Source organism: Caloenas nicobarica, chromosome 6 (assembly GCF_036013445.1).
Source record: "Caloenas nicobarica isolate bCalNic1 chromosome 6, bCalNic1.hap1, whole genome shotgun sequence".
Lineage (NCBI taxonomy): Eukaryota > Metazoa > Chordata > Aves > Columbiformes > Columbidae > Caloenas > Caloenas nicobarica.
Genome location: NC_088250.1, coordinates 26,467,871 through 26,483,110, shown reverse-complemented (window position 1 = coordinate 26,483,110; position 15,240 = coordinate 26,467,871). Strand labels below are relative to the sequence as shown.

Genomic DNA, 15,240 nt, shown 5'->3' with positions numbered 1-15,240 from the left:
AAGAAAAGGCAAAACTCTTTGAAGTAAAGCCCAGGGAAGGGGACATCTTGGTCCTCCTTCTCTCATCTGACATCAGCTCCCTTTCAGTATCGCTTCTGTGCTTGCTCCAGGCTGCCAGAGGAGTCGGTGTGCCGTGGAGCACAGGTGCACTATAGAGGACTGTGCAGTGGGTAGAGAATTTTTCTCTGACTCTGGACCTGGGTGGATGAAGGAGGGAAAGTTGCCCCCTCCAGCCGCGAGGAATGGGCAGACAAGAGAGTGAAGCAGGCTGCTGAAAGCTGCACTGCACTGAGTCAGTGTCCCTGGTGCTTTGGAGGAGCACAAAGCATTTCCTGTGGGACATCCAAGCCAAAGGAAGGCACTGGGTGCCCCTTGGATCACCCCTTTGTGCCAGCTGCTCAGGGCAGGGAGAGGAGCTTGCTAAGCAACCCCTGGCCAGAACATGCTGTTCCCTGCCTAGTCCTGCCCTCTCTGCTGGTAGAGATGGGCTGAAAAGATCTTATGGCAAAAATAAAGGGTGTTTGCAGAGCCTCAGGGCTCTCAGCCCCAGGGGATTTCAGAGTTCTTTGTGGACATCTTATCACAGAGGTGAGACAAGCTCTTGGAGACTGGTGCAGGAATTTTTTGGCTGTGGTGTGCGATTGCCTCGCTGTTACTGAGCAAGTTGGCATGATGAAATAACCCTGGGGAGTGCAGGCAGGCAGAGGATCCCAGGAACCCGCCCTGAGGAGCTCCTTGGCAGATGGGGAGATGCTCCAAGGTGATCTCCTTCTCTGTGTCTCATGGGAGCCTGTGATCCTGAGAGATTTGGGAGACCAGCCTTCCTGCCGGCCCTCCCAAAAGCTAGGTGGCATGGACACCCCCGGGCTGCCCAGGAATGCTGGTTTTGTCTTCTGCCACCAAATTAAGTGCTTAAGCATCCATATGTCACCCGGGCAGAGCTGGATGAGGCTGAGCAGAACAGGCTGCTGGCTGGGGAGAGGGGACTAGGAGGAGGTATGAAGGGGTCCCTGTAGTTGAATCCAGAAAGGAATCATGTGTGACTCCTCCCGAGTTAGTCCTGTCAATGGGATTAAACCCAGTCTAGATGCAACCTTTGGCTTCTGAACTGCTGATTGTCAGGAGAACAGCTAGAGAGGGACTGCTCTGTGATTGTGTCCTTTCTTCTGCTCCTCCCCTGAGCATCCATGGGTGGCCTTTGTGGGAGATGTCCTGCAGCAGAGAAGCTGCTTCTCTGCTTTTCATCCCATTTGCATCCCTTCTCCTCCCATTGCCTCCTCTCCTACACAGCCCATTGCTAGTGCTCCCGCTATAGTGTTTCACAGAAGACTGAAACTTGAGCAGCTTCTGGAGAAACTCCTGTGCTTCTGGACAGCTACATCCAGCCTGGCTTGATTACGCCTGGGGCAGACCATGTCTTGATGTCTCTGTGTTTCCCCTCCACTGATGTATGCTGTGTTGTGGCTCAGTACTTTGCAGTTTGGCAGTGGCAGTCAGGAAACCCTGGGTCTTTTTTTTGAGGTAGGGTGGGCTGGAGGGCCTGGGGAGGACTTTGTTCTTGGCAGCCCATGCAAGGAAATTGCAACGCCAGTATAATCTCTGCTGGCAAATGTTTTCTGAGGTGTCCGAGTTCCAGGTCAACAACACCCACCTCCCAGCTGTTGCACAGGAACCTTTGCCCAGGGCTCTCCTAGAAATACTTTGCAGACTGATGAGGCAGAGGTCACTGGGGCTGCGGTTGGGGTTTGTCTGCTCCTTCCTCACCTTCCTGCAAGTAATTCTCTGGCCATGGCTGTTGTGCATGTTAAAGGTCAGGTTTAAAGGCCCTGTCTGCTCTCAAGCTGTGAAGGACAAGTGCTGGGGTTCCTGGCAGCCTGGGACAGGCATCTCTGCCCCTTAGTGTAGAAAGTGGCAAGCAAAACCCAGAACAGGCACTTAAATTATCCTGAAATGGTAGAACTAGTGGCTACAAGAGACTAAAAGTGTTGGAGGGGGAAAAAAATAAAGCTAGATGGGACAGAGAACACTTCTCAGGGTGAAAAATCACTCTCCGGATGCCACATTCCTGCAGCCCCGAATGCTGTTGCTGCTGTGCACAGTGCGGTGCCGGGGCAGGAACACAGGCTCCTTGGTTCGCTCATCGATTCCCTGCCTGACTTGGGGCAATGCTCTCAAATTTTTCCATGCCTTTGTTTCTTACTATGTGCAACCCAGGATGAACACCTCTTTCTCCAGGGTAATTAACGAACTGCAAAGTGCTTTGTTTTCAGAGGGAAAGTGCTGGCCCATGGAGGCTGTGATTGCTGCAGGAGGGAGGTGTGAGCTGGAACCTGTGTGCAGTGGGGCTCCAGGCACGTTGTTGAAGGCCATTTCTGTGGGCCTGGGACCTTAATCAACACTTTAACGCTATGTAAACACCCAGGGCAGATAAGCAAGTACATGTGAAACCATGCGGGCACGCTGTCGTGGAAGGAAAGCAAGTGCAGAGAGCAAGAGAGCAAGTGCTGGAGAGGGTGGCTGCGGTCCTTGGCATGGTGTGTGCTCCCCGTGATACAGCCTGGCCCTCTCGTGCTAAGTGAGTGCTACTGGCTCGATCCTGTCCCACAGCCCAGATATGCTTTGGGGCTCTTCAGAGGGATAAAGATGTATTTTTAACTTCAGGCAGCTGCCTTGTTTTTGTGTGTGTATGGTGCTTTTTTCTTCTTGTAGCTCTGGAAGTGGCAGGTTGTTTTTAAGCCCCTCTGTTTCTCAGCCATATTGATGGAGGTGCCTGGAGGTCTTAAACCAGATTCCCCAAAATTTCAGCACCAGAAACTGGTAGCCACTTTTAAACATGTTGGCGAGACTGTGCAGCTCCCTACAGGCATTAGCTGATGGACATTTGAACATGCTTTCACCTCAGCCAAGTCCTTGCCCCATTGAAGCCAATGGGAATTTTCCTTGAAAAAGGCCATAAAGAAATCATTTTCTTGGCATAGAGAGAGGTGTTTCATGAGCTTCTCATCAGCGTTCAGGAGAACTTCAGCTATCTGCTTTGATTCTTGCTACACTTGTCCCACTCTGCACAAAGTGCGCTACCTTTTGATCCAAAATAGCACAGGAGAAGTTTTCCACATGCCATAGGAAAATGGAGGAACTATAAAACTTAACTGTTTTGGAGTTTGGCACCACTCTGTTCACAGATATATTTAGCGTGAATTGAAATTGGTCAGCAAAAGGGCGTTTTCCAGGATGACAAATGGATTAGGGTTGTATATCTGAGGCAATTGCATACCTGCCCATCCCATGCCAGTGGGGTTGGTGGGTGACTTAGTTGGTTCATGGATAGTCATGAGCAAGCACGCACAATGTGCTTTTTTTGGGCAGTTTTTAAAAGCATTATCTGGCTGAAAAAAGCATTGTTTGGCTCTTGGCATGCTCTGTGTTCTCCCAGCCCCGAGGCTTGATGTCTCCACTCTTGTTGTTGCTACCCAGCCCATTTGCTCTTTGAAATGTGGTTCGTCACACCTGACGCTCGGCTTCCTGCCGTGTGTGCAGCTCATCCGTGAAGGTAACACCAGTGCTTTGCACGTGGCGCCAACCTCTTCTGTCCCATCTCCCTTCACCAGTGTTTGAGGTCTCCCTGCAAGCCCCAGGTGAGGAGAGCTCCTCCCAAGAGCAGCACTGGATTTGGGACAGAGAAAAGCTGGGATGGGGCTTCAGCATCAGCCCCAGGTGGGTCAGTCCAGCTTGGCAGCAGGGCAAAGATATGGCTCACTGTGGCTGGCTTGGCCTTGGAGAGCTTGCAGCTGATAGCAGCTTAGACCTTCCTGTGGTAGTGTCTGGGGAGCCAAGAACAATCTCTCCTGTCCCTGGGTGTGTTCATGCACATGGGCTTGCACACTCTGCTCCCATCTGTGGTTTTCTTTGGGCCGACATTTGTTAGCATTGGAAAGTGAGAAAACTGAGCAAAAATATTATCAGAAGCAGGTTTTGTGAATGAATCAGCAGACAAGAGGCTTACCAGCTCGCCTTCATTTACTAGCACAGTGCTTATTTGGGCAGATGTCTATATATTTTAGTTGGAGGCAGGAAGGAGTGAGAATTGTTGGGAGAAGGCACCGCTTCCAGTTTGCTGCTTTTCTATCAGTTTGTACCATCAATTTTTCTGAATGAAGCAGTGGACTGCAGTGTGTCTGAGATGCTGCCCTGCTGCACTCCAGTTCTTTTGCTGTTGTTGACAGCTTGGTGGACACCAAAGAGAGGAGCACAAAAGATGCTGGAAAGCTAAAACCCTCCTAAGCAGCTCATTGGGTGTCAGAACCTGGCCAGCCTTGCCCGTCTCTTGCATGGTGCTTTTTCATTTGATCCTGTCTGAAGAGCAGCCTCATGGCCTTCTCTCTTCTCACTATGTGTTTCTAATTAACGGGGAGACTGGCGTATAAACAGAAGATTCCTGCTCAAAACATTCCTTGTCCGGCTGCTAGGATGACAGCCAGATGGCAAACACCAGGCAACAGCCCAGACTTAGAGCTTGCCCATCTGGCTATCAAACCCAGTCCCAGTTCTCATCTGGAACCAGTACTGAGGAAAGCCATGGACTTCGCCAAATTGGTTTTGCCCATGTTTGCTTTTCACTTGCTACCTAAGCAGCTAAAAACCTGCAGACCAAACACATTTAGTATTTCTGGGAAGTGGGATGATCCCAGTATTGGGAGATCTGAGGCCAAAATGGTGAGGAAGTTCAAAAGGACACTGGACAAATCCATTGAGGGATGGGTCTGTCAGTGGCTTTTAAATCCTGTGCATCAAACATAGTCTCCAGCCATGAAAGTGCTTTTACTGCTGGTCTGCAGCACAGATTAGGAGTGGTCCTTCTGATATGTGTCCCCAAGCAGCTGCTGATGGTCTCTTGGGGATGGCATGCTCGGCTGACGTGGCTCTTTGATCCAGCCCACATGGGCCATTCTGCCATCAGTCTGCAGGCAGCTGCATATTTGCCGAGTAAGTTCAGACAAAACTTCTCTTGCAGTGAGCTGTGTGAGCCTGGGGTTGTAACACCTGAAAAGAGCTTGGAAAGCTGTGGCAGAGATAAAACACTTATTATGATTTTTCAGTCTCTGTCATGACAGTAGAGCTATGCCCTGACAAAACATCACGATGCAGCTTCTGAAAAAAAAAAAAAGTTAGAATATGTAAATGCTCTGTGTGCTTGGTCTTCCACAAAGCACGAGAGATCCAGAAATTGAGCATTGTTACACAAGCTAAAGCCTTGCTTGCCCTCTGTCATGTACGGTTTGATGTGATTTCTTCTGTATAAGTGCCTGAGTTCTATAGTGCTGGAAATATGAAATTAGAGGTGCCAGAGAGAATGTTGGTGGGAGGCTGAGTGCTAAGGTTCCTCCTTTGCATATGCTAAAAGACACTTTGTGTTTGTCATCACTGTAGGACCAGAATGGCCTGGTCTGTCACTGGTGTAGGACCCGTGGAGCTGCTGAAGAGCTCTTATATACAGAGATATATAGAGAGATGTACTTAGCCTGGGTTATTGTGGTAAGAGGTGATGTGCATGCGTGGGTTGACTCATAATTTGGACTCAAAGGACCTCTAGAGGTCTTGGTCCAAGCCTCCGCTTAAAGTAGGGCCAGCTTCAATGTTAGATCCAGCTACAGTGTTAGACATGCTTGCTCAGCCAGATCAGACCAGGCACCAAGGAGGGGTCAGCTGTCACCTTCTGGGCTCCTGGAGAAGGCAGGAGGAATTGAGATCTGTCTTTGCCACCACAAAGTTCAAAGGGACTGGTGTCTGCAGCACGGTGACCATAGTGTGGAAAAAGTGCAGTGTTTATCCCCAGATTTCCGCTAACTGATTTTGAAATTGCTGAATTTGCCAGGGGTTGTGCAGCTTGTAGCAGTGGCAGAGTTGGGTCCAGGACATGTGAGGCTGTCCCATGGTCAGCAGAAATGGCAAAATGCAGGAGTAGGTGGAAGCTAAATGAGTAATGCACTGTATGACAAATGATGTGAAAGATCATACGGCAAGGATGATCACTGAAATGACAGGATCTCTGAGGGAAATTAGGTGGCTATAAAACAGAGGAGAGGTATTTTTGAAAGCAGGCCTGAGAATTTATTTTAGCACCTTAATATTGAGTAAGTATTCCTGGAGATACTCTGGAGGATGATAGATGAGCTTAAGGTATTGTTACTAATCACTGTGGTTTTGAGTTTTGGAGTTGAAGTACACTTGGCATCCCCAACCCAACTGGACTTCTGATGGGAAAATTACATTCTTCGGGAAGTAATTTAGAAGGTCAAAGAAAAACCAGAAAGAACCTCTCCAGCAGCTATTTCCCCTGCTCTCTAAACTGTCTTTTTAGTGTGGTAATAACTCCAGAATGAAAGGATCTATTCTCACCTTCCAGATGAAAGGACTAATGCAATTTAAATTTTTTTTCGTGCAACGATTTTATGGCTTGGTAACCAGCCACACTTGAAAGCAATCCAGGATGAGATGAACACGTGAGAGAGTGCTTGGCTGAGCTTGACCCTTTCCTTGTCTGCCCGGTCTCGTGCAGATAATGGCGATGACCGGTCCGAGAGCATCCTTACCGAGAACCATGTGGATGGCACCCCAGGGATCCTGAGTGGAGCTGGTGGGAGGAAGCCCATGAAGACGGGCATGAAGGAGCTGGCGGTGATGAGGGAGAAGGTGAATGAGCAGCAGCGGCAGATGGGCAAAGTCAGCAAGGCCCATCACAACCACGAGGACTCGAAGAAGTCGCGGCTGTCGACGGGCAGGGTGAGAGGGCAGGGACTGTGGGGGGCTCATGGCAGCTGCAGGCTTGCTGGGGAAACGCTGAGTGCAAAAGCTTCAGTGACATTTGCAACAAACTGTCTTGAAAAGAAAAAAAGAGAAAGAAAAAGAGGGGAAGGGGTGGAGGAAAAAAAAAGGAAAAGCAAACGTTTATTTTGGCCTGAAGCTCTGGCTGAACACACCATCTGATGAACTTTGATGTGCTGGCAAGGAGGCGTTATTTTCATTGCAGCTTCACCTCCTGACAGCAGAGCTGGAGCAGGGGGGGTCCCGCTGGCTCAACACCCACCTCTGCAGGGGTGTGAGCTGCCCTTTACTCGAGGACTGGCTTTCTCACACCCTTTTTCCCTAAGCAAGTGCCAGGGATGGCCCAGCGGGATTTGGGGGGTGGGAGAGTGCCTGTTGCAAGGCAGTCCCGGTGCATATTAGGGGGGTCCCAGAGCTCCCGAAGATGGGCTGTGGGGCTGTCATGTAGCAGGGAGAGTGCCCAGAGTCCTCCCTGTCCCTTTCTTCCCTGTCTCACTGCCCTCCAGTCCTTGGCTGTGGTTTCCCTCTAGTGGGCAGCTTGATCAAAGCAACTAGATGGGACAGGGATGAAAAGCCACCACAGAAGGTCCGTAATACTTACCTCTGTAAACATATGAGGTATTTATATCTGGGGAGTGCAGGGACAGAAAAGAGCTTTAAAAGAGAAGCTTCAGCCCTTCCAAGGAACAGGCACAGTAGAGGTTCAAAACAGTGCAGGCACCATCAACTTAGGGAGCTCCAACACTGCTGCTGCTCCTTTGGGGAAAAAAACAACCAACCAACCAAGCACAGCAGCTCCAAAAGCAGAGACGCAGAGAGGTGTGGACTCACTCTGGCTTACATCAGGTGTAATTCAGCCAGGCTGCCTTGGCTGGGAGCCCTGGCTTGGAGCTGCTGTGGAGCAAGAGGGTACCTCCAGAGGCTGGCTTTGCTGGGTGCTCTCATTCCTGGGGCTTCCCTTCTACTCCCATGGGGTCTCACATGCTTTGAGTTGCAGTTCTGAGCCAAAACAGCATCACAGGTGTGGGATCTGGGCTATGCTCATGGAAACCCTCCTGATCTGTCTGAACTAGTTGTGCTTCACATCACTTGTCACCACCAGTGGGACCCAAGGGAGCATCTCTGAGGCTTCTCCTCCTCTGTGCCTCCAGGGCCTGTGACCTGGTGTCATGTTGGCTCCTGGCCATGTGAGGCACGTGGCACATGGGAGAGATGTGCATGTCTCCCTGTGTGGATGTCCACACAACGGCATGTGTGGACATGCAGCACTCTGATTTTGGGTTCCTGCAGGTGAAGTCTGTAGCAGGACCCAGTAGCAACAGGCAAACCTGTGTCAGGAGGAGGTACACATGGGTGTTCATCCCTCCTGGTGTGTCTGTTGTCTAAAGTGTTGACACTGAATGGTGCTGTTGCCCTGATTATTTTTTTGGTTTTGTTTTCTACTTTCTGGGGTCTTTTCAGACCCCTTGTCAGCAGGAGCTGGATCAGGTCCTGGAGCGTATCTCAACTATGCGGCTGCCAGATGAGCGAGGTCCACTGGAGCACCTCTACTCCCTCCACATCCCCAACTGTGACAAGCATGGCTTGTACAATCTCAAACAGGTAAGTGAGGATACCCAGAGCCCCAGGGCTGGCTGCACACCCAGCAGGAGCCCTTGGCTTAACATGTGTCCCCTCGTGTGCAGCCATGGGTTCACATGCAGCTCAAGGCTGGGCTGATGTCACTTTAGTAACACCTAGGTGCATCTGAAGCCACAGGCCAGCAAGTGGAGACAAGACCCACATCTGTGCTTGCCTGTGGGGAGTCCAGAAATGGAGTATTTGTTTAGTTCAGAGCCTCTTCTTCCCCACAAGAGGTGCTTATCTGTCCATGTCTGCTCTCATGTGCTTTGAGCCAAGTCTTGTTCTGGCTGGGCCCTGCTGCAGGGGAAAAGCAGAGAGGGGCTGAATGCTGGCCAGTGCTGCAGATGAAGCAGAAAGCACTTCTTCTGGGGTCAGGAAGGTTTCTAGCACACTTTACCGGTTTTTCTCCACGAATTGAGACTGGTTCCAAAGCTCCAGGAAGGATTCCTTCCAGGCGAGGTGGTGTTTGGGGTGCAGCATCCATCTGAAAGTATTTACAGGGCCCAAAAGGACTCAAATGACTTAATGTGTGTCTGAATTTTGACTTCTTGGCTTCATTCATGCAAAACCAGCAGGTGTCAGCAGCTGAGGCATGGGAAAAAGAAGTCAGGAAAAACCTCTTGGGCAGCAAAACACCAGCTTGTCCAGGGTTGACTGGCAGCCACATGTGAATAGTACCTGGATATGAGCAATCCTTACAGCTATGTGTAACTGAGAATTTGAAGGGGACCTCGGAAAACCTGCTGTTTTCATGGTTAAGCCTTTTTCTTGGGGCTACTTCTACCTCTTGATCAAGAGCATTTAAAAAAAGGCATTAAAAAAAGTAGGATGCTCTGAGATAATCTCTCTCCCTCCATTCCCTCTTCTGTGTTCTGTCTGGACCCTCATCCTGTGCCTCCCCCTGAAGAGCCCCACGGGCTGGCTGGATCTGCCAGCAGGAGCACGCTTGGAAGGGGTGCATGGAGCAGAGCAGGCAAATTCCCCATAAGGAGATGAGCTGTGTCTGGGGAATGGGCCTGGGCAATGCAGCGATGCATCGTGTGCTACAAAAGAAAATACAGTCTCTGCTGCTCCTTGTGCCTGAGAAACAAGTCTGCCTGCATTGAAGAGTGCAGATAGGTCACACAGTGGTCACTGCTGGAGAAAATAGAGGGGACAGAAGTCACTTTCTCTTCTCCCCCCAAGCCTGCCCTGGTTAAGAGCAAACAAGGCAAATGTGAAGTGATACCCATTTCTCTCCTCACCGGGTTCCAGGGGCTGAGCATCAGCTACTTTTCATTTGTTGGAAAGCAGATGCCAGCAAAAGCATTCCTAGTTGCTCCCACCTCCTGTGGGCCAGCACTTGGGTGGGGGGGTGCCTAGATGCACTCTCCTGCTGGGAAAGCTTTTTATTCCTATCTTTTTATGGTTTTTATTCCCATGAGCAAGGCTGCATTTTGACTTCAGTCCAGCTGCAGAAAGTGGCTTGAATTCAGCTTTACAGAGTGCATGCAGAGCCTGACCTGGAGTAACCTCTATGTCTCCCACTGTGCCCTATTCAGAGATGTACCTGCTGGGGATGAGGGAATGAGCATCAGGTTTTTGAAGCCGTTGTCTGCAGCCCTACCAGGGCAAGAGGTGAATGATAAGCTTCCCTCTAACCAGACCAGGCTGGGGGGCGCAGAGTCCAAGTCCAGATGCACATGCGTCCCTACCTCTGTTCTGGGACAGAGTGAAACCCTGTTTAGAAACATGTTTGTGTCTGGCTGTGAAGGCTTTGCTCTCATGTTTCAGTTTGTTTAGCCCAATTTGCAGATGAGAAGAAGCTTGCACAGCTCCTCTGTCAGTCTGTCCCACCCCTCTTCCCCCAGGGATTTTTGACTCCATGGATGCTGCCATCCACAGTTGACAGAGTGTGATGTATCTCAAGGGCAGTTGTCCTCATGGTTGATTAAAATTGTCTTCTTGGCCCCTTGGGGAAGGGGTCCAGCCCTCAGCCTGGACTACTGGGGCAGCACAGACCCTGGGGTATCTGAGTGCAGCATGCATGAATCTTGTCTAAATTCAAGCTAGTGCCACATTGCTGGAGCAACCCCAGCTCTGCCTGTGGTTGAGCTTTAGGCTGGTGGGGTTGGGAAGGGGGTTGTTTTGTCCCCCTGTTTCCTCAACTGATGCCTGCCCTGTCCCTCTCTGATGTAGTGCAAGATGTCGGTGAACGGGCAGCGGGGCGAGTGCTGGTGTGTGGACCCCATCCACGGGAAGGTGATCCAGGGCGCACCCACCATCCGCGGGGACCCCGAGTGCCACCTCTTCTACACAGCCCACGAGCAGGAGGACCGGGGAGCATATGCCCTACGGAGCCAGTAGATGGACATGATCCTGCTTCCTGGAGGCAGTTCACCATGGCCCCGGTGCTGGATTTTACGTGGGTTTCAGCGTGTCTCTTTAGGCTCTGGAAGAGACTGGGGTTGTGTCCTGTGTGCTGCCCTCCTTCTACTGCTGCCTGGCTCCTGGGGAGGGGAGGGACAATGGGAGGGGAAGGGCGGTGGGGGGGTTGCAAGGAGAAGGGACTGCTTTCGTATAGCCTTTCACCCAACATAAGCCAGAGAACCGGTCTTTTTTTGCTCCTCGCCCTGTGGCCCTGCCCTCCCTGCTGCTTTGTGGCATCTTCCCGCACCCTCCAGCACAGAGCGTTGTGTGCTTCCCGATACCTCCCAGGGGACAAAACCCCTTGCCATGGGTGGGAGGGGGCCAAAAAGCAAAGGAAAACAAAACACCTTTCCCCCCCTCTTTCCTTCCTTTCCCCAAGACCAAAGACTGTAAATACTGTGTCTCCTGCCTCTTCTGTCCTGCCGGTCCCCTGTGCCCCAGCCCACCCATCAGTCCTGGTGTGGGATGCAGTCTGGGAGGGGGGAAGAGAGGGAAGGAGGAAAGCCCCCAGCTAGAACATGCATCGCCCAATGAGTCATCATCAAGGGAAAGGGTTAAGGATGACGCAGCCCAAGCCTTCAAATACCCCTGGGTGCTGCCATTCCCCGTGCTGGGGCACAGCCAGGCCTACAGGGACCCGGCTCCAGTCGCTGGTCCAGGAGGATGGGGCCTCTGGGTGATGGTGAAGCTAAATGCGTGGTTTTCCAAGGGGTTTGAAGGGCTATTGCCAAGAATTCCTTAGAATCAGCTTATGCAGAGGGAGCTAAAGTGAACTTGTTGGGGCTGCTTGGAAGGATGCCTGTGTAGATTTAGGACAAGCCAGGGAGTGTCTGTCTCTCTTTCTTTCTTTCTCTCTCATGCATTCTTTTTTTCTAGATAGGAAAAAACCCCATCTAAAACCTGCACTCCCAAGCAGCTGCCTTTGTCCCTCCATTTTTGCTTGGGACTGGAGTGAGCATCTGCTATTCAGCACACGCTTTTTCTTCTTCCTTTTTTTTTTTTTTTTTGGTAACTTACAGTGTATATCTTGCTTTGTAAAGGGCCTGACACACACATCTGTGTAGATTAAATCCAAGGAATTCCAGGCGCTCTGAGAGGTCTTGTGCTGGACATGCTGCTCAGAGGAGAGATGTTTCTTTGCTGTTATTTCACCTGTTGATTTCTTTCTGTACAGAACACAATGATGGTGAGAATAAGTAACTTCCCTGTTGCCTAAGCAAGGAGATTTTTTTAAATTTTCTTCCTTTCTTGTTTGTTTGTTTGCTTTCCTTTTTTAATATGGATGCCATTTTCAGATCAATTGTGAAAATCCTCTCCTTGCAGAAAAAGTCTCAGGCTTTCCTTGAATGAAATCGGGGGTGGGGGCGGGGAGGGGGAATAAAGCATCTCCTAATTTCTGGTAAAAGGTTCTGAGTAGCAAACAGCCTCCAGATTCCAGGTCCCTCTGGGGGGTATGGTTGAACAGGGTGGTGGAAGGAGAAAGGACTTCGAACTGGATAAGGAAAAGCAAAAAGCCCAATAGGCTCTGGCAAAAGGGGAGAGCTGGAGTTTTTTGCTTTTTCCTCCCTTCTTGGCCCCACATTTGAGATCCCAAGTGCAAAGGGCACAGGTGGTCTCTGCAAATTAAGCCCCTCATGATTTTTCAAGGATTTGGATGTCGCAGTGGAGGAGACAGGGCAAGGAGCCCCTTTGGAAAGTTTGGCGCGGGGGTGTGTGCACATGGATGTGTATGTGTATGAGAGGGAGGGAGAGCATGTGAGAAATGAAACACACCTGCATGCAAAGCCAAGTAACTGTAAAAATGCTACCTGTTTTCTGTTAACATCTGAGGGTGTTCTGCTTTTTCATGTAAACCTTTGCACATGCTGGCTCACATCTGCAGTTTTTACTTTTTGTTTTGTTTAGGAATCAGGAAGTTTTGTGTTTTTCTTTTTCTCTTTTGGAAAAGCTGAGCTGCATAAAGTTGGAATAAATTAAATGGGATGCCAGAAAACTGTCATCTTCCCCCTCCCCACTCCTCTCTATTCACAGGACATGTTTCCTGATGCATCACATGTAAAATTCGGCCTGTTCAGCTTTTGTCCTGGGGTCATTTAAACAGCGGGTACTGGTCCCAGTTGGATGTGTGTGGAGGAACTGGTTTCTCTGGTCTGTTGGCCTGCTGCATTCCTGCTCCACACATGGTACCTTGTGAATCTGCAAAATGCAACAGTGGTCTCCAGTCCTTTTGAGTTGGCATCTGGCTGGCACATGTATGGAGACCATCTCCCTCTGTGACAGCAGCTATGCTGGGTGGAGAGAAGGGCAATGTGAATGCCCTGTCTGGTATGATGCTCATGGAGCTCCCTGAGCTGAGGAGAGGCTGCATGAGGGTGGTGCTTTCCTGCTGCTTGTGTAGGGGAGCAGCTTTGCAAGGAAAGGTCTCTCCTCCCCAGTGCAGGGACCTCAGGAACCTTGGCAGATGCTTGGGCAAAAGCGAAGGGAGGTCTGCGCTTTCCAGCTTCCCAACCTTGGAATTTCAGGGGCTTCTTGAGTTGACAAGTGCATCTAACCATGCTGTTTATTAGCTGGCAGATGATTCATGTTCTCCATGAATCATAAGGGCTTCTTTAAGTATCTTGCTGTAGTTTTGGCTCAGGAGATGCTGTGTGTGGGGGTTATGCCAGTAGCAATGTGGGGCACAAAGATGCTCCAAACCAGGTGCTGCCCAGGGAGGGCTGGGGGTGGCAGAGGGGCCTGAGCGCAGAGCCCAGCCATGCCTGGGACCATGCTCTGCTTCAAGGGCTGGAGGTGGCCTTTGCACCTGAGTCAAGAACCTGAAGGGGGCAGGAGCTCTCAGCCCAGCAAAGAGGGCTTGCAGCCAGCCAGGCTCCTTGCAGAGAGACAGGGACACAGCTGTAAGGCAAGGGGAGCAAAGGGCTTCTGGCTGGGTTTCACCAGGGCTGCAAAACAGCCTTGAAGGCTCTTTGTGTGTGTGTGTGATGGGTTTCACTGCTTGGAGCCTAGCACTGGGGTTTCTTCTGGGCTGCCTTTGGTAATTACTCTGGGTAATCAGGTGTGCGGTCAGGCCTTGGGACCTGGCCAGCAGCACATGAGGTACTACTAGTCGAAACCCCAGCAGCTCTGGTGTACAGACACAAAACTGTGCTGCCAAACTACATTTGTAGTATAGCATAAAGATTATACGGAAGTATAACATAAATAATATTTAATATAAATAATTCGTATAAGGCTATATGGTTGTATCTATGTATAGCTGTATCATGTGGGTAGGAGTATGATTTGCTAGTCCACTAGGTGGGAGCGGGGGGCGGGGAAGAGCACGAAGTTTCTGGGTGGAAAAGCCCCTTTTCAGTGCCTGTGTGGCCGGCAGCAGCAGCGGCAGCGCCCCCTGCTGGCGGCGCCGTGCGGCTCCTGCTCCGTGGGGTGCCGGGGGAGCGGGGTGCAGACCCCTCTACATCGCTGGCTTGGGGCAGCAGGTTTGGCCCCAGCTGTGCTTTGGGGTGACAAAGCCACCAGGGACCGGGTGGCTGTGCCAACCCCGAGTGGTGTAAATAGGATGGGGGCTGCGTGTTACCACATCCCTGGCAACCCACGGTCCCCAGTGGGGGCCAAAGGGGACGATTTTGCCTCCCACCCTGCTCCGGGCACATGGGGTGATGGTGGCAGCCGGGCAAATGGGAGGTGTACGGGCACAGGAGGAGGGAGATGAGGAGGTGAGTGAGGGGATGAAGGGTGATGGCTGCGCGGGCAGAGGGAGGGGTCAGATCCAGCACTGGGGAGGACACGGGGCAGTGGGAAGGGCCACCAAGGGCTACCAAGAGGTGTCTGAGGACCATAGTCTGGCTGGGCTGCCACAGGGATGGTCCTGCCCACTGGGGCTCTGGGGCAAATCTTCCCAGATTGAGCCTGGAGATGTATGGGGGTCAAACATCATGTCAGATCCCAAACTGTGGCTGTGATAGCAGCTGTGTGCTCAGCATCACCAGCAGTCAGGCCCTCTCCCCCTATAACCCAGCCGAATGCAGGTACTGTGCCCCACTGCTGCATCTGTGCAAATAAACCGATTTAAGAAAAAAAAAATAGGGCAGGTCTGCTTTAAGGATGCTCTAAACTCAAACTTACAATTTTACCACTGACTTAACACATTGCTCCGGTATCAAAAGCTCTCCTAAACCATTGCCACCATGCTACCCTGTGCCCTGTACCTCCCTGAGCACCCCTATGGCGCTGGCTGAGCCCCCTGGGGCACAGGGCAGCTGCCTGAGGGATGCTCGAGGCCAGATTAGTGCACTGGCGGGCCCTGGCATGCAGATGCTCCACGAGGGTCAGGCACAAGCTAACTGAATGCATAACTTTATTAAATAAATGCTTTGTCATGAGAAA

At 51.1% G+C, this 15,240-nt stretch overlaps 1 protein-coding gene across 1 annotated transcript in view; it reads left to right on the top strand.

Annotated features, from left to right (window-relative positions):
* Positions 1–10,941, top strand: part of IGFBP2 (insulin like growth factor binding protein 2) — a 60,110-nt gene extending 49,169 nt beyond the window's left edge. The window contains exons 2-4 of the mRNA XM_065637731.1: positions 6,557–6,780; positions 8,284–8,424; positions 10,624–10,941. Of these exons, the coding sequence (XP_065493803.1) occupies positions 6,557–6,780; positions 8,284–8,424; positions 10,624–10,791 (533 nt within the window). The 3' untranslated portion in view covers positions 10,792–10,941. The remainder of the gene's footprint in view (positions 1–6,556; positions 6,781–8,283; positions 8,425–10,623) is intronic.
* Positions 10,942–15,240: the final 4,299 nt, after the last annotated feature.